Raw genomic sequence first — 24,255 nt, 5'->3', positions numbered from 1 at the left:
TTTAAACTGGCCCAAATGGCTATGAATACTACCAAATTAGGATGAAGAAATTTCTAGGTATTCTTATCTGAAGGACGATGTAAAAATACGAACTTAAACTGTAAGTGCCAAGATATGCCACATTAAGAGAAGCACAGCATTCAGCACAGGGAGGAAGAGTATGTACAGCTTTAAAGTCAAGTCCAATGACAAGACTCCAGTGGGAAAAAACACAATATTCTAAGCTGAAATGGAGCCATTTCACTGGGAAAGACAGACAACAGAATGGAAGAGACACATAAGGGCAGGTCAGTTTATAACAGGACTCACGGCATTTCAATTGATGTTCCAGGAACCTGAGAGGGGCACAGAGTCATGACCTTGAGTGGCAAAGAGGGGTTTCTGAGGCCTCAAGTGCTGGACCACAGAGTGTGTTAGTTCCAGCTGGGGAACTTTAGGCTAAATCCACATTTTAGAACATCCTCTCTCTCTCTCTTTTTTTTTTTTTTTTTGTAGAGGTTTTTGCTATAGGGCATGTGCACTCGCCAAAAAGAGACAGACTGACAGAAAGTGAGAAATCACTCCCCGGGGGGGTGACCACACTGCAATCCCGTCTCCATTCTCCTCTCGGGATCTTGGGCACGCATGCACATGTGCCCAGCATGAATTTAAGCCACCAGGTCCGGGACTTGAACCGCCGTCAACTACATGGGAGTTCAGTGACATAGCCATTACGCCAACTGCTGGTCCCTTCAAACATTCTCATATTCATCCCTGACCACATAACCTGTTGTTATTAGAAAATTTATAAGAAATCACCTTGGATCCTTTAGTGGTTCATATGTGTGATTGGGTGTTCATGCCACTGTGTGATATGCGTCTCCTGTGAGCCTCGTCACAACGTCAGCAGAGTACCCATGTGACATGACAAAAGAAGAAAAGAAAAAAAAAAAGGAATCCTCTTAATTCGGAAAATTTGTTTTCACGTTTTGTAAAAAGGAAGGGCTGGCCTGTCCACACTCTATGGTAGAGACTCAAAGACTGGAGGACATAAACGTTAAAAATAGTTGTGGGCACTAGAGACAAAGTGGAAGGAGAGTGTGGGAGGGGAAGAGTGCAGGAAAGGAAATTAGGGGGGAAATAAGGAGAGAAGATATTTGTGGGACACAGATATGGTTGGTTATTTCTGGATGAGAATGTGTATAGTATTCTCAACTGGACTGAGGTGTATCATGCTGGGTACAATCTCTTTACAATCTAAATGATGTATATAGCGATTGAATGTATAAATAATAAAAATATAAAATATTTCAAAAAATGAAGGGCTAATTACGCTAAATGAAGGAATAATTATTAGATATTTTATTTACTTTTGGGTTAACTTTATTATCTAGTTTCAAGTTTTTTTTAATCTTACGTGCCTTGATTCATTAGGTTTTCCCCAATATATGTTCCGTGTAAACACTCTGAAGAAACAGTAATCATTTCCATGAAACCACCTTGACTGCGAACAAGAGAGAATCGCAAATCGTGTAAAGCAGCTGTACTAGATGTTAAAAATTCTCCAGAACTGGGTACCTTTAAAGATGAGACCAAAGTCCTTAAAAAGAAAAGGTTCTACATTCCAGATTCTTCTTCCCTCAGGAGGAGAGGAGAAGAGCAAGTAGGAGGGACAAGGATGCCATGATTTTTGTTTGAAAGACTCCTGTGACAAAATGAATGTGTCGTAACCAGCTGTGGTTGGCAGAAGGGTGTATTTAATAGAAAGTTCAGGCAGATTTTTCGCCTGCCTGCCCCGTGCCTCCCCTTCCCCTTTGGGCTTGTGTGAGGTTTTATTCCATGAGTAAGCAGCAGATAAAATACTTTACAGGGTACAGCACTGTTGCTATTAAAGAATAAGGACCCTCCTCTTACTTTAAGAGTGTTAGGCCTTGGACTTCCTCCACCCCGTGCTATAAAGTAAGTTTTATATACACTCCCTAAATCTTTTTCTAACAGTTTCTTATATAAATATTTTACCAAAAAAAAACTGCTTTTCCTCCAAGCATAAAAATTTGACTGAAACATAGATTCCCCACCCACTAACTCATCTTTTCACTATAATATAAATGCTAGCTGACATTAGGGTTAATGTCTTTTGACCACTGACTGGTATCACTGAAGTCTGAATTGCATTGTGGAGAAGGCACTTGTGTTTTCTGAGGTCTCCAGCATGCGTCTCAGTGAGCACTCAGAATTGCTGTCTTCTAGAACCCACATCAGGCCTCTGAGTGCCGTCACTAAGGCTGCTGGAGGAAAATGGTGGGTAAACTTGATTCTAAAATTGTGGAAATACAAAATAAAAACGGCATGGACCAATTCTTAGTCTAGAATCAAACTACAAACAAAAATCCAAAGTTCATTCATGAAGATTCAAACCTGCTTCATTCTCTCATAAATTATAAAATACAAAGGTGGCTGTTTTAATGACAAAACGCAAACAGTACTGAAAGGGGCCTGTGACAATGTACAAAAAGAGTCAGTCCGTCTGGCCAGGGCCCCAAGAGCCGCCCCAGGTCCAAGGGTGGCCTCCCTATTGCTGGGCCAGAAGTGCTGTCCTGTTGGCCTTCATCTTCTCCAGACGCTTGGCCAGGTGGCTGTTGGTCATCTCCATCTCCTCAATCTTGTCCAGTGCCGTTCGTAACTGGAGGCGGGAAGAGGGTGGTCATGTCACAGGGTCAGAATCAAACCCAGCGCGCCTTCATTCCCAGCTCTCTGGGAAATGGGGACGCGGCTCATTCTGATGGGCTCACACAGGCACCACGGCCTGACTGGTCTTACTCAGCCAGAGGGGCTGAACGGTGATGCCAAGGATTGCGTAAATCACAGAAACGACAGAAGCTGGAGAAACAGGCCTGATCTCAGACCAGTAAACAAAACCGTCTTTTTACTTATCGCCTATCTGACCAAAACATGAAAGAAAAAGGCAGTCACCCTGCAGATCAAAAACTACACGAAAGTGACTCCACTCTAGTTTCCCTAAGATTTGACCCAGTAGCAAATTCTTACATAGGGAACAACTTGTCTCCAAAGGATTTTTTCCTATTTAAGAGTATTCTCCAAAAAAAACCATACTAAATCAAGTACCTCTCGTTGTAGCTTCCTCTTTTCTGCTTTCAGCTCATCTTCAACTTTTTCCGCATTCTCAGCTGCAGTTTTGTACCTCAGCACCTGTCCCTCAAGCCGGTTAATCTGTAAATACGAGAACACAGGCCTGTACTGTTGGGCACTGGAAGCTCCTGCTTGTTGGTAGCCAAGACAGAAATACAATGTCATTATAAATTCCAAGTAATCTAGCACTAATAAGTCCCCTTAGGGTGAGTCATGGGTCCTCTCAGAACCCAATGCTATTAATAAATCAAGAAGTGTCCCCAGGGAGGATTACAGCTGCAGACTCATTACAGGACCAACTTCTCACGTTAAGTTTTATGATGACCATGTTGTTTGAGTGCCAAAGTAACTTAATCAGAGGAGACTCACTGAGTGGAAATTTTTAGGCTTTCTGAAATGTACACTGAGGGATTTTGTTATAAACTGTGATCCTGAATTCTCTTGAAATGCCTACCAAAAACAATTATTTCTACAGTTTCCTATGTATTTAGAGAAAACAGAAGGCCTGAAGTGCCCCACCAGGTGCCCTCTGCTGTCATTGCTGTTTTAATATAGAGCTTTTACAGAGCTCTGGCTGCAAGGCAACCCTCAGAACCCCGGCGGCCACGGTGCTGGTGCTTAGCTGTAGGAAGCAGATGTCTTCTAAGCCATTCGGTGCCGTAATGAAGTACTTACACTTTGCTCCAAGGTAGTTATATCCTGTTCTGCTTTTGAAAGCTTAAACTTGTATTCACTAATTTGTCTATTGGCATCTCCTAGAATGGAAGAAAAGAATGAATTCTTTTCATCTCTCAGACATGAAGGTGTGTGTGACCCCTCAGGCAACCACGCCCTGCAGCAGGAGGATGATGGTGTGACCCAGGACTGCAAAACAAAGGCTGCTATGGCAGCCTGGTAGCCCCGGTCCTGGGTTCTGTGTACTCCAAGGAGTTCTAGGACTTACGTTGCAATAGCACCCCCCAAATCAAGAGTTAGAAGAAACGCCATTCTTCACCCCATGATGTGTGCGAGCAGGTCTTTAAGGGGGGCATCCTGCCAGTGCAGGAGAGGCCCCTGGTCATTACACCTGCCGCCCTGTGGGCCATGCAGCCTCCAGGCCCGGGGACTGGGCCTTCTGCTTTCTTGTACACCACCCCCAACCTCCCAGGTTTTGCCTTTGCTCTCCCAACCCAGCTCTGAGTCAAGTCTTCGCCAGCCTTCAAGGCTATGCTCAACGTTCCCCTCCTTTTTAACTAACTTCTCCTTTGTCGTGACACCTGTCTGCTTTTTCATGCTGCGTGTGTACTGAAGAGAGTGGCCCTGTGTTAGCCTTTTAAAATCTATTTCTGTCCCTAGCCAAGTGCTTTACACTTCATGATTTTATCAAGAATACCTTGTGATAATGCATTATGGGTAGAGTACATTATTAGATGTATATCTAACTTAAGTAAATCACTTAAAGTGAGAAATTTGGGGGCAGATAAAAATTCTTCCCAGGAACCCAAATTTAATAAAAGTCACTCACTGAGTGACTTTTATTACAAGGCTTGTAGGAGCACAAAAACAAATCTAACCTACCAAAGAAAATATTCAAATGACCAAATTTAAGAACTTTTATACATTCCTACCTGACCCACATTACACCTACCTATATAATCTTTAACGTAAGAGCTTTCTGTGACTGGACAATTACTGTCACCTTAAAAGTAATGGTGTTATAAAACTATTTCCTCAAAAGCTACCTCTTGTACAAGTGAATTAACTATTCCTATTCCTAAGATCAAAAACAAAAACTCCTATCTTATTTTTAAATTTTTTTGCCTTTTAAAGTATCAATTTCTGGGGCCAGCAGATGGTGTGGTGGTTAAGGCACTGGACTCTCACTTGGTCAACCATGGTTTGAGTTCTGGACCTGGCGGCTTGCTTTCTCACTCTCCCTTTCACACCTCTCTCCTTCTGTCTCACTCTGGTCAAACTGAAGAAAAATAATAAACAAAATTAAATTAATAATAAAAAAGTATCAATTTCTTTCAAGATAGCGAGAAACTCAAGATCTCACCACACCACAACTCTCCCCAACCCTACAGCCAGCCAGGACCATGGCATGCTCAGACTGACCAGGATCCAAGTACCCAAGTGTGAGGCCTCCCGCACGGGTCCAGCTTTGACAGTGGCACTCTACCTCCATTGCAGCTGGGCCTATTTCATAATTCTTAAACCCAGCAACCTACTCATTATCAAAATGTGCTGCTGCTCACTCTGACTAGCCATTCCTTCCTGTTTAGAAGTATAGATTCCTCGTCTCAGTCATCCCATGTGTGTTTTGAAGTCCCATTCCAAGGTGCCGTGTGTAACAGCCAAGGCGCTGTCCAGACTGAGCGGTCCTGGACACTGCCTGCTTGTCTTGACCAGCCAGGTGCATCTTTACCCACAGGCCAGCTCAGCTCACTTCACTCTACCTCCACCCTGGAAACCTTTCCCTGCCTCTGCAAACTCCAGCTCCACAACACCGACCTGTTCTAGGAAGCATTCACAGAAGAATGCCGGCTTATGCTCCCTCAGTAAGATTCCTTCTGAACTGGCTGCTTTGGGCTGATCTCTCAAATCTCCCCTCTGCTGTCTCTGAGACTTGGCAGCCACTGCGCTGGCTCAGGCTCTCCATCATAGCTCTTAACTATTTAGCCTGGCTCCTGTTATGTCCCTGCCTTCATCTACCATCCAAACCAAAATGAGGGCCAGACCACAGCACGTGGTAACGCAGTGCAACTCCTCACAGGAAGGCCCCGGGTTTGTGTCCCGGGGTCTCCAATGTCCATGACGAGTGTGTCCCAATCTAGGCTGGCTGAAGCTAGAGGTGGATTACAGAGTGAAGACCCTGTTGGCAGTGCGTGCCTGTCTGTCTGTCTGTCTGTCTCTCTCTCCATCTTTCTGTCTCTTGTGGAAAAAACAGATTAACTTAAAAAAAAAAAAAAACGTTAAATTCTTAAAATACTACAGTGGTATTCTAGAACAAAATATTCATCAAGAAATGTCACAAAGGTCCTAACTAATTATTTGATTAAAGTACTACTAACCTAAAAGTTATCTATAGCATTAAAAACTCAATCTAAGAAGCATTTTCTCTTCAATGTAACTCAGCCTATTTACATAAACAGGCCATGGAATAGCAAAGACTTCCGAATCGGCTGTCAGAGCTGGCTGCGGTGACAGCTCTGTGAGGCTGAGCCCACACAGGAAGGCCCTCAGTTTACGCCCAGAGGTCTCTGGATGTAGAACACGTGTCTGCCCATGATTTGGGCTGGCTGAGGCTGGGGGGTGTATTACACTGTGAGGACTCTGTTGGGGGTGTGGGGGACCCCCATTTCTCTCCTCCCTTTCTGTCAAAGAAAAAGCAAGATGGAATCACTCTCTAGTCTAGTGATTAGAGGAGCCAGATCCCACATGATCAACTATGGTTTGAATCCTGAACCCAGACGCTTGGGGAAAACATGCCAGTTGTGTGTGTATACATGTCCAAAGTCCCATCGGGGTGGAGAAATGGAAGAGAAGGGGTTGTGGTAAAACCACACCCGATTGGGGAGTGCATTCACCCCTCCCGTCTTTCTCTGGTGAGCACATGTGCCCTCTGGTAATTTACAAAATAAACAAAATTAAAAAAAAAAAAAACAGCAATATCGGTTATCAGAAAAGCCACTATTTAGACTGGAAAAATAAGTCTCCCCGTCCATGAATTACATATACGTCATCACCAGCAAAGGCTAACCAATATGAACTGGCTTCTGAAGGCTCCCTACTATGAAAACTACTGTGAATACAGTAAACAATTGAAAATATCAGGTCAAAGGTAAAAAGAGGGGAAAAAACAATAATTTAGGTAAGCTGAATGGACTTGACTTTGTAGCCTTGATTTAAATTCCGTCTAATGATTAACTTGGGCTACCAAGAATATGTGTAGAAAAATCCTGGAATTACTCAATATTAGTATGAGTGAGTTCCAGATATAATCTTCCAATCACAATAAATTCCAAATATAATCCTCCAATTATCCAAGATAAAATTTCGTCAGGAAGGGTATCACAAGGGAACTTGATGACACATGGACGTGAAAAAAGACAGTTGCCAAAGGCAAAAGTTCCTAAAGCCACTGTGCACGGCAGGGGGAGAGCCATAACTTACTCTGAAGCATGCAGGCTACCAGAGCCTCTCTGGCAATATGTGAACTAGCAAGGACTACCCAATCTTTGTAACGTTGCTCCTCTTGAGAAAAGCTAACTGCGAGACTCCAACAGCCTGCTCACGAGCCCAACCCTCGGACATGACCTGGCCAGAGGTTGGGACTGGCCTGTCCCAGGACTTACTCTGCATTTCGATGAACTGTAAGTCAGAGCCGTTCTGCAGCCCTGCCAGGTCGCCTGCTGTACCATCGTTCCTGGAGCCCTTCTGCCGTTCTTCCTCTAACTGCAGCTTCAGTTTTCTAACCTGAAATGGAAATAAAGGTTGGTCAGGAAGACCTACTCTCTCAAATGGAACAGATGCTTGGCCCAATGGCCGCACCACAGAACGAGGCAGGTCCGCATGGTATCAGCCACATAAGCCATCATTCTTTAAAAGTATTCTGAGAGCAGGATACACGCTGTTCTAGGGGCTAGAGATAATGAGCTATGAATAGATACCCGAAGGAGGGAGTCCTGGGACCAGGTGTCCTCATTAAAATTGTCATACTGGGTCAGCCAGTGGCATGACGGTTAAGGCGGCTGGATCCCACATGACCAACTGTGTGGTTCGAGTCCCAGAGCTGGCAGCTTGAAAAGCACAGCAGGCGTGTGTGCATGCATGCCCAGAATCCTGAGGGGAGAGTGGAGGAGCATGGCCATCCTTCCTACGGGGGTGCACTCTTATCCCTCTCCATCTCTCTCCGACAAGCATACGATCTTAAATAGCAAACTAAAAATAAATGAATAAATAAAACCCATCATATTATTATTATTTCTGTATGTTTGTGGAACCAGTACATTTTTTGGGTATTTTTTTGTTAACTTTTATAAGAAACAGAAAATTCCATGAGCAGTTAGGTTTTTTGTTTGTTTAGGTTTATAGAAAGATTAAGTATTCTTATTCAGAAAACTTTTTGTATAGAAAAATAATTGGAAATATATAGATGGCTTCACCAACTATTCTCAACTTCATCAACGGGGGTCAAGGGGAACCCTCAGTACTGAGACTAAGTGGGTCACTTCTCCGTGGGAAAGGATGAGCTCTGCGCTGGGAACTAAACCCAAGGTGCGGGAGCCAGGGCAGGGGACCTCTAGCTTCATCATAAGCATAATGGAATCGTATCACTCCCTAAACCAAGTGTTCACCTACCTACCTACCTACCTACCTAATTTTTTTTTAAAAGGATACAACAAAGAGCCAAAATATGAATTATCTTTTTATCTTTCAAATCTCACTTGAATTTGCTAAAATTAATCATCCTCTTTCAATAATAATTAATAATAATACCCGCCAATGAGATGTAACTTCCATGAGCAGCCTTTACCTGTGATAGCAGATCTTCCTTTTCTCCAGCAAGTTTTCGTAGCCTGACATCTAAAACAAATAAAAAAGGATTGTAAACTAAATTTTTAATGGTGTACTACATAAACATTTAAAACTATTTCTTAAACTCACAAACAGCACACATTATCTGGTAAATTACATTACAGCTCCGAACATCAAAAGAGATAAAAGCTTTCATGGTATTTCAAATTAGTACTTAACTATCCAAAACATTAATATATTCTTGCACAACGGTTATTTATCAGGGTACCAAATATATTTGCTCCCAACAGCAGTGATTTTCCACTTAAAGACAAACACTGAAGTATGAAGGAAATCATTTTCTTGGTTCAAAAAAAAAAAATGCAAGCTTTCACCAGCATACAGGTGCCATAGGTGCTCCCACAGGCTTAAGCCCTTAGCAGAAGATGAAAATTTGTGGACATATACAGGGCTCAGAGTGGGACCAGGTGAGGGGAAACCAGAGCAGAGCCAACACGTGGGATGGCACGCAGCTCCCCAAAAGCCGGCGGAGTGGGAGGGGGTACTCAGCCCTAAGACATCAGCAGCCAAGTGCGGATCTGAGGCTCAGGAGCAGGATCATTTGGGCTGGCCCGGGGAGAAGGCTGCTTCTTCCCAAGCCTGGATGAAAGTAGGCCGGAGGAGCAGAGGAGACGCCCACTCCGAAGTCCACTTAGAGAAGTAACTGGCACTGCACTGCCCCCACCTAGCTGCCCGGGATCAGAGCTAAACGGTCCGTTCTGGTTTCCCCAGCACCTGAGTGGGCAGTGGACACACCTGAGCTACGGTGGCCACTGCCCGACCCATTCTCCAGAGAGTCTCTCGCTTACCCAGCTTTCCCTATTTTATCCAAGTGCTCTACGGTGAGCACATTCGAATTTGAAATGAGACCCGTTAGAGAATGTGCTTGCTAACTTTAACATGTTTTTCATCTTGCTCCATTCTTACAGTATCTCACTTCTCTAGGAAACCTGCACATCTACTGGGCTGTCAGAAAAGTCATGACACACTTTTTCTACGTTTGTCAATGCAAGAAACAGACTTTTCTGACAATCCCATATTAAAACAAGATGAAAAGGGAAAGAAAAGAAAGAACATTTTAAAATAAACAAAAGTAAGAGCTGACTCCACAGCACAGTGGTTGAGGAGCCAGATGCCATATGGCCAACTGCAGTTCAAATCCCAGCCCCAGCGGATTGAAAAACATGCCAGGCATGAGTATGTGCATAATCCTGGCAGGGAGGAAAAATGTCTCAGTGGGGGGTGCCTTTTCTCTCTTTCCTCTCTTCTCTCTCTGGTAAGTACGTGTGCCCTGTGACAATTAGAGCGAGTTATCTCAGTTCTAAAGAAATAAGTGAGCTGATGATAACGGATCTATGCTACTCTTCTTCCTGTAGAGTCTGATTCTTAGTGGGGGCAAGAGATGGCACCTTCATTGTTTCCTGAGGAGAGAATCACTAGATTCTCAAAGGGGTTACATTTTAGAGGCTTAGAAGCCCGTCTCTGGAAGTCACATTCCTCTGACAGCTACCCGTCTCTGGAAGCCACATTGCTCTGACAGCTATCTGCTTGTTCCTCAGAACCCTGGGATAAGGAGTGGAACATAAAGCCAGATGTTCTAGGAAGAAGGAACTTAAAACCTACTTGGAAGCCTCCTGCGAGCCCACTGTTTCCCTGGGACCGGATGCTGGACTACCTCTTTGCAAAATGTTGGAAGTTCAGTGAAAAAGCAGCATGTGCATCTAAACCCACAGCACTTCAACCCAGGAACCTCATAATGACCCTGACTGCCTTTCAGGGACCTAGACACTGGTTTCCCAAGGTCAAGGATATCGCCCATCAATGTGCCCAGATATTTCCTGTTAAGAATCTTGGTAAGCCTCAGACAGCTCTTGCCACTGTTTTCCACACTGGGACATGAACGAGCTGGAAGCCCAACAGGACGACATCAAGCCAAGTCAACAGTGTCTTACCTAGCGGCCCTTCTCCTGCCGACTCCAGGACCTGAGCAGCTTCCTGAGACACCACAGTGATGGCGCCAACCACTGGCTCATGATTGACGTCGCCATTAGGAGTGCCGTCAGGGATTATTACTAAGCCATGTTTCTGTGGAAAAGGAAAAAGCCCACCATCACAAACGGTGGCCCACATGGGAGCAGCAAGCCCTGAGAGGTAGCCAGGAAGACCTGGTTAGAAGTAGCTACGTGGAATATGGCTCTGTGGAAGAAATGACTTCGACCTATCAACCCGGGTTAGGGAATAAACACTGCTGTCTGTATCGAGGCCAGGGAAGATGACAGGATCAAAGGCAGCGGGCAAAGTCAAGCAGGCGACCCGGGCTCCAGGCAGAGCTGACGTACCTCTCCGGTCCCCGCTGTCTCCTGCAGGTCAGCCAGCTCCTCTCGGAGCGTGTCTCGCTCACTCCTAAGGCAGGCAATGTATTCTTTCTGTTTCTCTAGGGCCTGGTTTTAGGCAGGGGAGCAGGGAAAGAATGGCACAGAAAAAGAGCAAGTGAAAGGTAACGGAAGTACCGAGTTCACATCAGCAAGGGTAAAGGCATGAAAGCGAGGAAGAGTTAAGAACGTGGAAACGTTAGAGCCGTTAGATATGGCAGGACATTCCAAGTCATACGGACATACACTGCCAAGAGAGCTTTAGAAGAAACGGGAGCTCATGCAATTAACTCGGCAAAACGTACTTGTCACATCAAGCAGAAAAACAAATCTTTCTTTTCCAGTCAATGAAAAAAAAAAAAAACAGGAAAAGAAAGATGGAGAAAGCAGTGATAGTAAAATTAAGATTTCCTTACTGACCTCCTCAGTACATTTTCATTTGGTGAAGTACAAAATACATTTCATGTTTAACTAAAATAATTTATTCAAGAGTATACATGTGGGTTTTTTTTTTCTTCAATGGCTCTGGAAGAAAAATAACTACTATACACGAGGTATTTTAATTCAATATTAACCATATGAACATTCTCCAAGTAGTGCGGCAAAATACTCACATACCACTTAATTCAAAACAGCTGAATTGCCAAACAAATTCTTAAGGACTTATTTGTTAGTTTAATTGAACACAAGACTCATTTGGTTTTCTGATGCACTTTCAAGATATGAAAAAAACAAAAATAAAACATTAACCAAACAAACACAACCCACTTATGAGGGGGTAGTAGAATATGGGGCCCAGCACATATTAAAGGAATACTCATGTAGAACACTGTCTACAGTACGCAGGACAACAGAGAAAGTTCGTGAAAAGCAGAGCAGTATTTTCGTCTGTAAAGTTCCTGCCATTCCCTGAATCTCACAAGCCCCAGAGCTGAGGAGGACAGTGCGGAAGCAGGAGCACGCTGTGGTCATCGGTAAACAACCAAATCTCTGTGACTATTAATAAAAGAACCCGGACAACATAGGGACCCGGCAGCTGGGCAAAAAACACCTTTCTCTATCTATCTGTTCATATACTTAATGTTTTCTGCCATCATTCCCATTGATCTAAAAAGTTAAACTATTTGGTTGTTGGAAAAGTCAAGATGTGTTTTTGCTCAGAAAAAAATACGTCTTGACATTTCTGATAACCTGACAGAATAGTTAACTCTCCTCTCGGTTTATCGGGTTTAGAAGTGGCACAACTATTTAGTGGCTGATGACTGCATAGTGGGACAATTTTTAAAACTGATACAATCCTACTCTGTAACCAAACTGGGAAGAAGAAAAGGTAGGATGGGTGGTTAAACTAGCTGAACCCCACATGGCTGACCCTGTGGCTTGAATCTCAGACCCAGAAGCTTAAAAAACACTCTGGCATACATGTGTGTGCCCAAAATCCCAAGAGAGAATGGAGAGGGGATTGCAGCATGGCCACCCCCTGCTGGAAAGGTGCTTTCTCTCCTTTCATCTGAATCTGTCTCTTCCTCTCTCTCTCTCTCTGGTGAACATACGTGCCCTAGAGCAAATTATAAAAAAAAAATAAAATAAAATAAAAGAGGGGCTGGCAGGTGGCGTGGTGGTTAAGGGCGCTAGACTCTCACATAGCCGACCGTGGTTCGAGTTCCAGACCTGGTGGCTTGCTTTCTCACCTTCTCTCTCTTTCTGTCCCTCTCTGGTCAAATTAAAACATAAATAAATAAAGTTAAATAAAATAATTTTTTTTTAAAAAAAGAAAGAATATGGGATGGTAGCAATGACCATTTATACAGCATGAATTACACAGCAGGCATATTCTATGCACATGTGATTTCCCTGTCGTGTGTTCCTTTGTATGTGAAAGTTCTCCCTTACATGTCCTACATGAACTCCTTTGCATGTACCTGTCCTATCCCCATTTTACAGATCATACAATTGAGGACCAGAGAGGTTATGTGTTTTGCCCAAAGTCATAGTAAAATGACTAGATAATGAATCCAGTTCTTTTCTGGTTCGAAATCCTTGCGTATCGTTTTTATATCACAGCCCCATGAAGGCCACAGTACATTCCCTCGCTGTCATCCTAGGTGGTCCTGGACAAGCAGGCCTGTTTTCTTACCCCAACTGCAATGTCAACGCCTAACTTCCTCTGGACAGTTCCCATTCACTCCAGATGCTATATTTCTAGTCTGCCTGTAAATTAACAGGTTGAGTTTCTAGCACCGTAGTCGTTTATCCAACCCTTCCGGCCAGTAACTCTCCATTCCATCCGTAACAAATGGAGAACAAAGCACTGCGGTACTGTCCCATCTGTCGACAGTCTCTTCGATCTCCGCTGGGTTAGCTGTCTTCGATGATCTGCATGCACAATTTCGCCATGCATCACCACACATAACTGAGTCAACCATCACTGTCACAACATGCGCTATGTAAACACCGTCACTGAGGACGGAGGGCTTCTTAGGACAGACCAATTCGAAACCAGGAATTCATGCAAACACTGGCCTATGACATCTGCTCTCTCCCACATCCGATAGCACTGGATTTTATTTTTCACTTTTAGACTTTTTAATTTCATCTTTCCATAATTACAGTCGGGAAAATAAAATGTATCCTGTAACCTCACCCTTTCCACCACAAAGTTTGAAAACACTGAAATACCTCATAATTGGATCCAGTGTATTCATGCTAGATCTGAAATCCTCTCTATAAGCTGACCATGGAACCATGACCCTTGTATTTGTGTGCAACAATAACTCCTACGGTACTTTTTTTTTAGGGTAAAAAGTACAAGCTTGTATAGATCTAAATAATTCTTTGCCCCTGACCTAACCTCGAATTCTAGTGTCAAAAGCCAAAAAGATATGCTCAGGCCAAACATCTGGGCAACAGGTTAATTCTCCACGTAACTACACTGGGGCACGGATATTTTAGTCAGAAAATGAATGAGTTTATGCTGGGCTATATAAATATATGAGTGCTCCTATGTACCGATTCTACACACGGGATCTTGCTGTTCGGTGGAACTTGAGGCAAGGCCGCTTAGCTCAATGAAGGAAGAGTTAAAGAAAACTGAACTCAGACCTAGCGATAACAGACATGCTTTTTCATTAAATTACTATATCTAAATCTGAAAATTAAGGTAGGGACAAGACATGTATCAGATGGGCACTGGCAATACTCAAAATGTGTCTTTTAAAAGTCAGCAGAGGGGGACCAGCAGGTGGCATGGTGGTTAAGGCGCTGAACTCCCACATGGCTAACCAAGGTTCAAGTCTCAGACCTGGTGGCTCATTTTCTCTCTCTCTCTCATCATTATAGCAAATTTTAAAATGTAAAAAAATAAAAACAGCAATAAAATTAAATAATTCTTTTAAAAAAACCATAAGGGGAAGACTACCTCACATGCATTAGAATGGCTGCTATCAAAAAAACAGAAAGTAACAAGCGCTATCAAGGCTGTGGAGAAATTAGAACTCTTTTGTACTGATGGTGGAAATGTGCATGGCGCAGCCACTACAGTAAACAGTACAGTTGTTCCTCAAAAAAATTAAACTCAGAGTTACTATATGTTCCAGCAATTCCACTTTTAGGTAAGTACCCAAGACAAGTGAAAGCAATGTCTCAGAGGTATTTGTACAGCTGTGTTCACACCAGCCAAATGGTAGAAACAACTCCAGTGTCCACTAACAGATAAAGGTGGTAAATTGACACACTGGAATACTACTCAGTCTTAAAAGGTAAGGACAGGGACCAGCAGTTAGCATAATGGCTATGTCGCTGGACTCCCATGTAGTTGACTGTGGTTTGAGTCCCAGACCTGGTGGCTTAAACTCACGCCGGGCACATGTGCGTGCGTGCCCAAGATCCTGAGAGGAGAATGGAGGAGAAGGGATTGTGGCATGGCCATCCCTCCAGGGGATGATTTCTCACTTTCTGTCTCTGTCTCTGTCTTTCTGGCGAGTGCACGTGCCCTATAGCAAAAAACTCTCAATAAATAAATAAATAAATAAATGGGAAGGACATTCTGACATTTGCAGCAACATTAATGAACCTTGTACATATTATACTAAGGGAAATAAGCTAGTCACAAAAGGACAAATCCTATATGATTCTATTTACATGAGGTACCTAGAGTAGCCAAAATGACAGAGACAGAATGATCAATAAATGTGGTTGCCGGGGCCAGTGAGGCTGGAAAGCGGGGTGGGGCGGGGGTTAGTGTTTAATGGCACAGAGCCCCAGCTGTGGAAGATGAAAGAGTTCTGGAGATGGACAGTGGTCACAGCAGCACAGCAAGGTGGATATACTTAATGCCACTGACCTGTACACTTAAAAACAGTAGAATGATAAGTTCTCCATTATTTTGGCATAATTTTTAAAATTCAGAGAGTTGACCTGAATGAATCTCAAGGAACTTACGCTAAGTGGAAAAAAGCGAAATCCAAAATGTTATATATTCTATTATTCCATTTACCTAACTTTCTTAAAATGGCCCAAAGCATAGAAATGAAGAACAGATTAGTAATTGCCAGGGCTTGGGAGGAAGAGGAAAAGTAACAGATAAGGTTATAAAAGGGCAAGAGAGAGAGCCTTTATGGTGATGGGAATGTTCTGTATCTTTTGTTTTAGATTTCTTCCTAGGGCATGTGTGCTTTCCAGAGAAAGAGAGAGGGAAAGTGAGAAAGGCCCCCCCCTGGGGGGATGGCCATGCCACAATCCCATCATTTAACTGTACCAAACTCAAGATCCTCGCTAGAATAGTGTACTATATATAGTTTTGCAAGAAGGTACATTTGAGGAGGGCAAGGGTTAGATAAAGGGCATAAAGGATTTCTCTGTATTATCTCTGACAGCTGTATATGAATCTCAAAATTTAATTTAAAAGGGCAAAGGAGCACATTATCACATGCCATATAGAATAAAGATACCTAAAGTTCTCTTGGAATCAGTGTCTCAGTTTTAGGTGTGGAGTTACTAACTTACTTGCTGATATTTATTTTGCTTGTTTTATAATGCAAGAATTCATATGTGTTCTGTACATAAACCATATCTTAGTTTTTAATGCTCTCTCTCTGTCCTGAAAGTCTCATTTTAGTAATTATTATAACAATAAATAAATATGGAAAAAAAACTTTACAAATCACCTACCTACTTTGATTTTGCCACATCTCTTTTTAAATTTCTTAAATAAAAATTAAAATAGTAATCTACAACTGTAACATCTAATAGAGTTGTTATTTATTCCCAGAAGGGTTTTCGAGGTTTGGGTAGAATTTTAGAAACTCGATCATTTAAACATGAGAATATTATCTATAAAGTAGCTTTGATTCTTTAAAGTTTTGGTCTACAAACTCTTACCAAGTGTAATGGTTTTCCCATGTGTTTATTAAAGAAAGAAAAGGATCCTTGGAGTGATAAAAAGAACTAGATACTGCTGACTACTAGGTGAACTTTGAAACGTCCCTAACAACACAATCAGGTATAATCCAGAGGGATTCAGACCTGGGCACATCTGGCAGGTCCCCTCAAGGAACCTCTGTCAGCTCTTCCCTACCTCACCGAACCTCAAGCGGGAAAGATGACCCACTCATACGGTTTCCCTGCCATAGCCCTTCCCTGACAAGACACTCCTCCGGCAGCTCCGCTGAGTGGGTCCCCTAAGTGCAGAAGGAAATGTGGAATGACACCAAAGGTAACATGAGATGAACTGTGGGAATTGTTTCAGCTTCAGTGTACTTGGAATCTACCTACAGAGTTTAGCAAAAAAAGTGAAAACCTTTTCCTTATCGGGCCCTTGCTTTGGGGAGTTCTGAAGTTATAATTAGAGGTGACATCATGGTTTGGCAACTTCACCAAGTCTTGCATTCCTATCCACTTCTGTAATTAGACTGATTTTAGTCTCTTCCTATTTTATTCACCATGGATTTATAAGATACTAATAAACTCCCTCCACCCCCACTTCCTATCTTCTTGCTTCACCCAAATTCTTGTAATGTCAGGGTATCAAGTCCCCCCCAGAGTTCCAATTAGATGCCTGTGGTGGCTTCTGATAAGAATCCTAGGGAAATAAAGAATAGCCCTTTAACAGTTCTTTCTGGTCAAATTAAATAATCATCATCATCATAAGCATAATAAATAAAATCAAATGTTTTCTGAGTTTGTTTGTTTTGTAGAGTTAGCTGGAAAGAAGAGTTCTTTCCGGTCACAATATCGGGCCTTGCCATGGAAGTCTCTGTCTCCTGCTTATTCATATTTCACACTCTATAAATGCTCAAGAATAAGTAAAAGGACAGATTTTTATGACTCCCTAGGTTAAATTCTATTGGTCTATTCCTCATCAGTGAGTTTCTAACCAAAGCCCAATTTCATCTCCTACCCCAATTTTTTTATCTTTCCAAAGAAGTGTCTCCTGAAGGTCAAACACTTCTTTGGTTATGGTGTCTATTTTCTCCTGCATGCGCTGGTTCTCCTGCAGAAGAAGAGGGGAAGAGAAGGAATAAAAGCAAAAACAAAAAAGGGTAAGAGTGTTAAAAGGAATGAAAAAAAAAAAAAAACAGAACAGAAAATAAAGTTTGATACACTGAACAGAAGGGGAAAGTCTGTGCTGAACAAGAAAAGCAAGAGTCGTTTGCTGAACAGGAAGAGGACATCCAGCATCTTGGCGGCATGACTGTCATGAGCTTGCCCTACGGAAGCCAGCCAGGGATCCGGGGATAACTGTTCCGACCACAGCTATGTGGCCGCCAGCCAGCCAGGGTCTGTGTGTCCACAGAGCTCCGTATGTGCATTCTTCCTTCGAGGACTGCCTTTTTTCCAAGTAACTTACATTTCGAGAGAGGGGAATTTATGTTTGTTTATGAACAAGTGATCTTGTACCACACAGAGCAAGAGTAGTTCTGAATTTTATCTTTTCAAGCAAGACAGACATATACCTTGCTCTGATCATTTTTAACCTTTTAACAGAATCCATGAAAGCAAAATCATCATGAACTACAAAAGAAATGCCAGTTTTTATAATTCAAATTTACCATTGAGCAATTCTTTTTTTAAAGAAATTTATTAAATTTTTTCTGGGGGAACCAGCAGTTAGCGTAATGGCTATGTTGCTGGACTCCCACGTAGTCAACCGCGGTTCGTGTCCCGGACCCGGTGGCTTAAAACTCACGCCGGGCGCGTGTGCGTGCGTGCCCAAGATCCCGAGAGGAGAATGGAGGAGAAGGGATTGCGGCGTGACCATCCCCCCTGGGGGGTGATTTCTCGCTTTCTGTCTCTATGTCTCTCTCTGTCTGTCTGGCGAGCACACGCGCCCTACAGTGAAAAAATCTCTCAAAAAAAAAAAAAAAAGAAATTTATTAAATTTTTTTTGGAAATTTTTATTGACCAAAGAATTGGTTTTTATCACATCAGGGGATAGTGCTACTCAAAAATTAATTTCACAAATAGAATTTTGTTCAAAACAATAAAAGAAGTGTGATTACACACATGTATATCAAAAACTAGAACCTTAAGAACACTTTCTGTTGCTTCTCTGAACATTTAGCTATTCCTAAAGAACTCTTCTGATTAGGCAATGATGCTAAATTTATACCCTCTTAATCAGGTTTTCTTCTTATGCATTACTAGAAAATTGTCATCTCCTCCTTATTCTGCTAATACATCATCTACTTTACCTTGCAATTCTATAAAGACCACATTATTTGTCATACTCAAGGCTTTTCAATTAAATATAACTATGGATACTAACATCCAAAACATGTTTGTTCTAAATATCAAAAACACCTAAAATTAAGGTTTTTAATATCTGTATACTCTACACCCTGAGTTTCTAAAGAAACCACAATGACAAATTATAGAGACTGAGCATCACGATTCCCCTATACTCACCCAAACCTAACTTAAACCACTGAATTTAAGAAGAAGTCACAAAGCGGTTTTATTATTCTTTGAAATCATGAAAGAGGAAAAGTCTACATCTTAATTAGAAAAAGAAGACAAAAGGACAAAAGGGAAAGAATTTCCCATCATTTTTTAACACAAGAAAAGGGTACAGAATTTGGCTAATACTCTTCTTACCATTTATAGGAAAAACTAAGAAAAATAACTTCACATGTAATCTGATACATGCAAAGGGTTATCTGTATCTGCCTTTAGAATCTGCAAGTTCTGGCTATGTTCAATTCCATTATTCTTGATAATAACGAAAAAAATAATACTAATCCATAAATAGAAGAAGTAATTTCTTTTCTTCTATTCAAAAATTTTTAAGTTATTTATAAGGACAGAGATTACACCCATCCCCAGAGGAAGAGGAAAAGAGAAAGGGGAAAAGGCTGGGGCTCTGGGTAACCAGGAATGTGGAGGAGTGTGGTGAGGCGTCTCCCCTAGGATTGCTAGAGGCTGGCCTTCCTGATAGCCCTGGCATGTCATCAACACTAAATTAAGATTAGATGCCCTCAATACCACACCTAGACAGTGGGTAAGATTCCCTTCAAATTTAATGTCCATAAACCCTCAAGAGGAAAAAAGCTCGTTCAGAACTGAGACGCATGTAAGGCAGTGGGCCCACGGAGATGGAAATGCTTTCAGAAGGGCCAGGTACCCTCTCTCTCCACACTTAGGGGGCGGCCAACAGCATGGCACACGAAGCTCTTCTACTGCACAGAAGCAGTATCTGCATGAGCCAACCACCCCCTTTCTGTACACGAGGTTTCTTGATCATTTCTTTTTCATTTAGCCACCTCGGAAATGTATCTACCAGAAGAAGATCAAAATTCTTATTCCCCAGGGATCATGTCCCAAATACAGTGTACACTACAAAAGAATAACATCTACTTCCTCGTTTTTTTCCTTTTGCCCATTTCCTAATGTATCTTTAGGAAAGCCTGTACTGAGGAATCAGAGAGACAGAACCATCTGCTACTAGAAGGAGAAAGATCGAAAGGATTCTTAGTAATTTTTAAAGTATGACTCTATGTTTTATACTTACAAAGTTTTAGGGGTGTTGCCCAATGTGAAGGGACAAGTTAATTATGCAGGACATTAACTCTTTCCTCCCAACACATACCCTCTCATCCCACCCAAATCATCTTTGTCCAAATGGAGTATTTCCACGGCTCACGCACGTACCTCAATAAGCTCATCTCTTTGCCGAAGGCCTTCTTTAAGTTCATCCATCTTGTGCTGCAGCACGCTACACATATGTTTCTGCCTTTCCAACTCCTAATATTAAACAAATCACGTGGTTTACATAAGTCATGGCACACAACAAACATGAAGGTATATAATACAGCACAGAGGCTAAGTATGACCTCCAAAATATACCCAGACGCTGGTCCCCAGTACTTAGAAAACTGTTCATTCTTGGGGAATAAGCTCTGGAGAGCGGTGCGGTGGTAAAACATGGTCCTCTGCAAGGCTGACCCACAAGGGAAGTTTCCAGGCTTGCATCTAGAGACCTCCTTGAGTACACCAGACCTGTGTGCCCTGACCCAGGGCTGGCTGTAGCTGGGGGAGAGCATGTCATCAGGACCCTATTAGAGGTGTGGTCTCTCTGTCTCATTCACTCATGGGAGAAATAAATTGCAAAAACTTAACATTGTTTACTCTATAGAAAATGTACCAAAAATTTTAAATTTATATAGCTGAAAAGCCTGAACTAATCAATGGCAATATTAATATAAACAATATACAACTTAGTAAAGTGATATCATTAAGTTAACATATAAAATCCAATAACCTTCATAGATACAAGGAAAACTAGAGAAGAGATAATAAACACTAAATAAAATACATACATGTAAACTTTAAATAAATAAAAAATGTACATGTAACTTTTATTTCAAAAATCTATATGAGAAAAATGATATAAAACCACAAAAACAGAGAAGCAAAATTGACCAAATGGAAAGGTATGTCATCTTTTTAGATAGTCTCGCCATCAGAAAAATGCCAGTTTGCCCTCAATGAATCAGCATATTTAATGAAATAGTAAAAATTAAAATAGCATCATGTTTTTCTCTTTTTCAAAGAATTACTGCATTTAACTTTATTTATTTTAATTTGACCAAATAGGGGCAGAGAGAAAGAGAGAGAGAAAGTTGCCAGGTCCGGGACTCAAACTGTAGTCAGACACATGGGAGTCCAGTACCTTTAACCACCACGCCACCTGCTGGCCCCAGCATGTTTTTCTATCTGAGCGGGTTTCAAGCCACCAGGTCCAGGACCCGAACCACAGTCGGCCATGTGAGAGTCCAGCACTTTAACCACTATATCGCCTGCTGGCCCCTTCATGTCCACCCCCTCCCCCCCAGACCAAGAATCAGACATTTGTCCAAGAAGCCCTAGTTCTCTTTTGTGGAGTGTGGGTACTCATTGTCACTGAGCCGTCACTGTTTAAGGTCTGTTCAGTGGATGTATCTGGGACACAGTATGTGGGTTTGCTGTTGAGTTCTTGCTGATAGTTCCGGATCATATTTAGGATCCTAGGCTTTTCACCTAGGTTTTTTTTTTTTTCGGGGTGTTTCACCTATTTTTTTTTTTTTTTTTTTTTTTTTTTTTTTTTTTTTTAATACCCATTCTGCTTACATCTGTACTTCCTTTTTCCCACACTACAATTCTTAGTTTTCAGAATCACTGGGAATGACAGTAATTATGTTATGTCCCATTCTCATTGCTTTAGTCCGCATTACCCAGAATAGCAATACCAACATCAATGGTATAATTACCAAAAACAGTTAAATGTGTTTGTTTTGTTTGGCTGTTATTTTTTGCCACTAGGCTATGTAAAGCCATACTGTAATTTTTTTTTAAGTTGGTTTTTTTTTTTTTTTGGCCATAGGGCATGTGTGCTCACCAGAGATAGCAAGAGAAAGGGAAAGTAAAAAATCACCCCCCAGGGCAGATGGCCACACCATATCCCTTTTTCTTTATTCTCCTACTCCTCATTTTCCTCCTGGGATCTTGGGTGTGCACGCACACGCACATGCACACGTGCACACACACCAGGATTTTCAAGCTGCCAGGTCTGGGATTTAAACCACCGTCCACCACGTGGGAGTCCAACACCTTAGCCACCATGCCATCTGCTGGTCCCACCATACTACTGCTTTTAAAAGTTAGATGAAACAGTTTCTCTCTCTGTGCTTATACTACTAACTGGTTATATAGTTAGAATCAAAACGTTTTAGGGGCTGGCAGGTGACGTGGTGGTTAAAGCCCTGGACTCCCACATGGCAGACCGCAGTGTGAGCCCTGGACCTGGCAGCTTTCTTTCTCACTTGCCCCTTCTCTCTCTCTGGTCAAATTCAAAAACAACAATAGTAACAAATGGAAATAAATAATTCTTTTTTAAAAAAGAATCAATCCATTTTATTCTTAATATTTAAGAATTATTTTTGAATGTTTTTAATTGCAGTAAAAAATACACAACCTAAGACTTGCCATCTTGACCACGTTAAATTCCACAGTGCAGGAGTGTTAAATATATTCATATTGTTGTGCGCATCCTGTTATGCCTCCTCCCTCCCCCGTGTCCCTCTCTGGCAAGGACACATGCCCGCTGGCAATTAAAATAACAAGGGGGAAAGAGAAAGAAGTGACAGGGAACCTCTAAGTTAAGACACTTAAAAGACATATCAGCTAACTCAAAGTATAGAACTTATCTGATCCCTGATTTTATCTAAGTATAAAAGAAAAATCTTTAAAAACTCCTGATACATAATATAAAGGAGTTAATGTTCATTTATAGATGTGAAATGTCCTTTTGGGTTTTTTTAAAGGTTTTTGCCATCGGGCATGTGTGTTCGCCAGAAACAGAGAAAAACAGAGGGAAAGTGAAAAATCACCCCAAGGAGGGATGGCCATGCCATAATCCCTTTTCCTCAGTCTCCCTTCAGGATCTTGAGCATGCATGCACACACGCTGGCACGGTATTTCAAGCCATCGGGTTCAGCACTCATACCGCGGTCAGACATGTGGGAGTATAGCAACTCATTACCACCCCACCTGCTTGTTCCTTGATTATATTCTTTTAAAAGACCAGGGACCAGCAGTTAGCATAATGGCTATGTCGCTGAACTCCCATGTAGCCGACCGTGGTTAGAGTCCTGGACCTGGTGGCTTAAACTCACAACGGGCGCATATGTGTGCGTGCCCAAGATCCCGAGAGGAGAATGGAGGAGAAGGGATTGCGGCATGGCCATCCCCTTGGGGGGGGATTTCTCACTTTCTATTTCCCTGTCTCCATCTGTCTGGCGAACGTATGCACCCTATAGCAAAAACCTCTCAAAAAAAAAAAAAAAGAGTCTATACAGTGTATAGAACCATATCAAAATTCAATATTAAAATACGGGATGCTTCGACTGTGCTTCAAATATAGGGTGGGGAAAATGGCCAGGGAAAACTGACCATGGGCTGATGGTGAATGGCGCCAGGCTCTGGCCTCAGAAGAGCTCATTACACGCTTCCATCTACTCTTTTGTACATTTTAACCCATAGTAAAATATTCTGTAGGGTCAGGTGGGATGCAGAGGTAACTGAAAGGGACCACAGGGCAAAGGTCCTAGGCTCACGTCCTGAGACTCACTGAGCACACCAGCACACACCTGTGACCCAGCGGCTGACGCTGGGCTTGGACTGCGGTGTGAACACCCTCTGGTGGACCTCTCTCTGTGTCTCTATACGTTGAAGAAGAAATAGATCTTATTTTTGTTTTTAACTTTTTTTTTTTTTTTTACGTTTTTGCCATAGGGCACATGTGCTCACTGGAGAGAGGCAGAGACAGAGATATGAGAAATTGCCCCTAGGGGGAAGCCAGGTTGCAATCCCTTCTCCTCCGTTCTTCTCTCGGGATCTTATGATCTTCCAGCTGCTGAGTCAGAGACTCGAACAGTGGTGGGCCATGTGGGAGTCCAGTGCCTTAACCACCATGCCACCTGCTGGTCCCACGAAATAAACTTTAAAATGAATAGTACTTAAGAGGATAATATCCATGTGTCTTCAAAAAAGTTCATGAAAAATGTGTATTATAAAAAAAAAATGCATATTTTTAAAAAAATTTGCACCAAAATAAACTCAGTAATTTCATTTCTCTATGAACTTTGTGAAGACCCTTCAAATTTAAGACATTTCCAATCATTCTGTCCCTAAAACAGGCACAGAGACAATGTTTAGAAGA

The 24,255-nt window shown here is 42.1% G+C and overlaps 1 protein-coding gene and 1 non-coding gene across 13 annotated transcripts in view; one reads left to right on the top strand and one right to left on the bottom strand.

The window, feature by feature from the left end:
• Positions 1-803: 803 nt before the first annotated feature.
• Positions 804-904, top strand: LOC114010150 (small nucleolar RNA U13). Its single transcript, XR_003551518.1, has one exon. It is a non-coding gene; the product is annotated as a small nucleolar RNA U13 (small nucleolar RNA).
• An 812-nt stretch (positions 905-1,716) lies between these two features.
• Positions 1,717-24,255, bottom strand: part of LRRFIP2 (LRR binding FLII interacting protein 2) — a 117,373-nt gene continuing 94,834 nt past the window's right edge. For 4 of the 12 annotated variants that reach the window (XM_006161073.3, XM_014592660.2, XM_027776794.1 and 1 more), the window contains 9 exons: positions 20,208-20,300; positions 17,458-17,550; positions 11,028-11,129; positions 10,641-10,773; positions 8,648-8,697; positions 7,467-7,587; positions 3,805-3,884; positions 3,106-3,210; positions 1,717-2,662 (listed from right to left, as the gene is read on the bottom strand). In XM_006161073.3, coding sequence (XP_006161135.1) covers positions 2,552-2,662; positions 3,106-3,210; positions 3,805-3,884; positions 7,467-7,587; positions 8,648-8,697; positions 10,641-10,773; positions 11,028-11,129; positions 17,458-17,550; positions 20,208-20,300 — 888 coding nt within the window. In that variant the 3' untranslated portion in view covers positions 1,717-2,551. The remainder of the gene's footprint in view (positions 2,663-3,105; positions 3,211-3,804; positions 3,885-7,466; positions 7,588-8,647; positions 8,698-10,640; positions 10,774-11,027; positions 11,130-17,457; positions 17,551-20,207; positions 20,301-24,255) is intronic. The other 8 variants (XM_027776793.1, XM_027776795.1, XM_027776797.1 and 5 more) reach the window with 2 other exon arrangements.

The sequence above is a fragment of the Tupaia chinensis genome, unplaced genomic scaffold, assembly GCF_000334495.1.
Source record: "Tupaia chinensis unplaced genomic scaffold, TupChi_1.0 Scaffold138098_1, whole genome shotgun sequence".
Lineage (NCBI taxonomy): Eukaryota > Metazoa > Chordata > Mammalia > Scandentia > Tupaiidae > Tupaia > Tupaia belangeri.
Note: the sequence above shows the minus strand (reverse complement) of the source record. Positions and strands in the feature narration are given on the sequence as shown.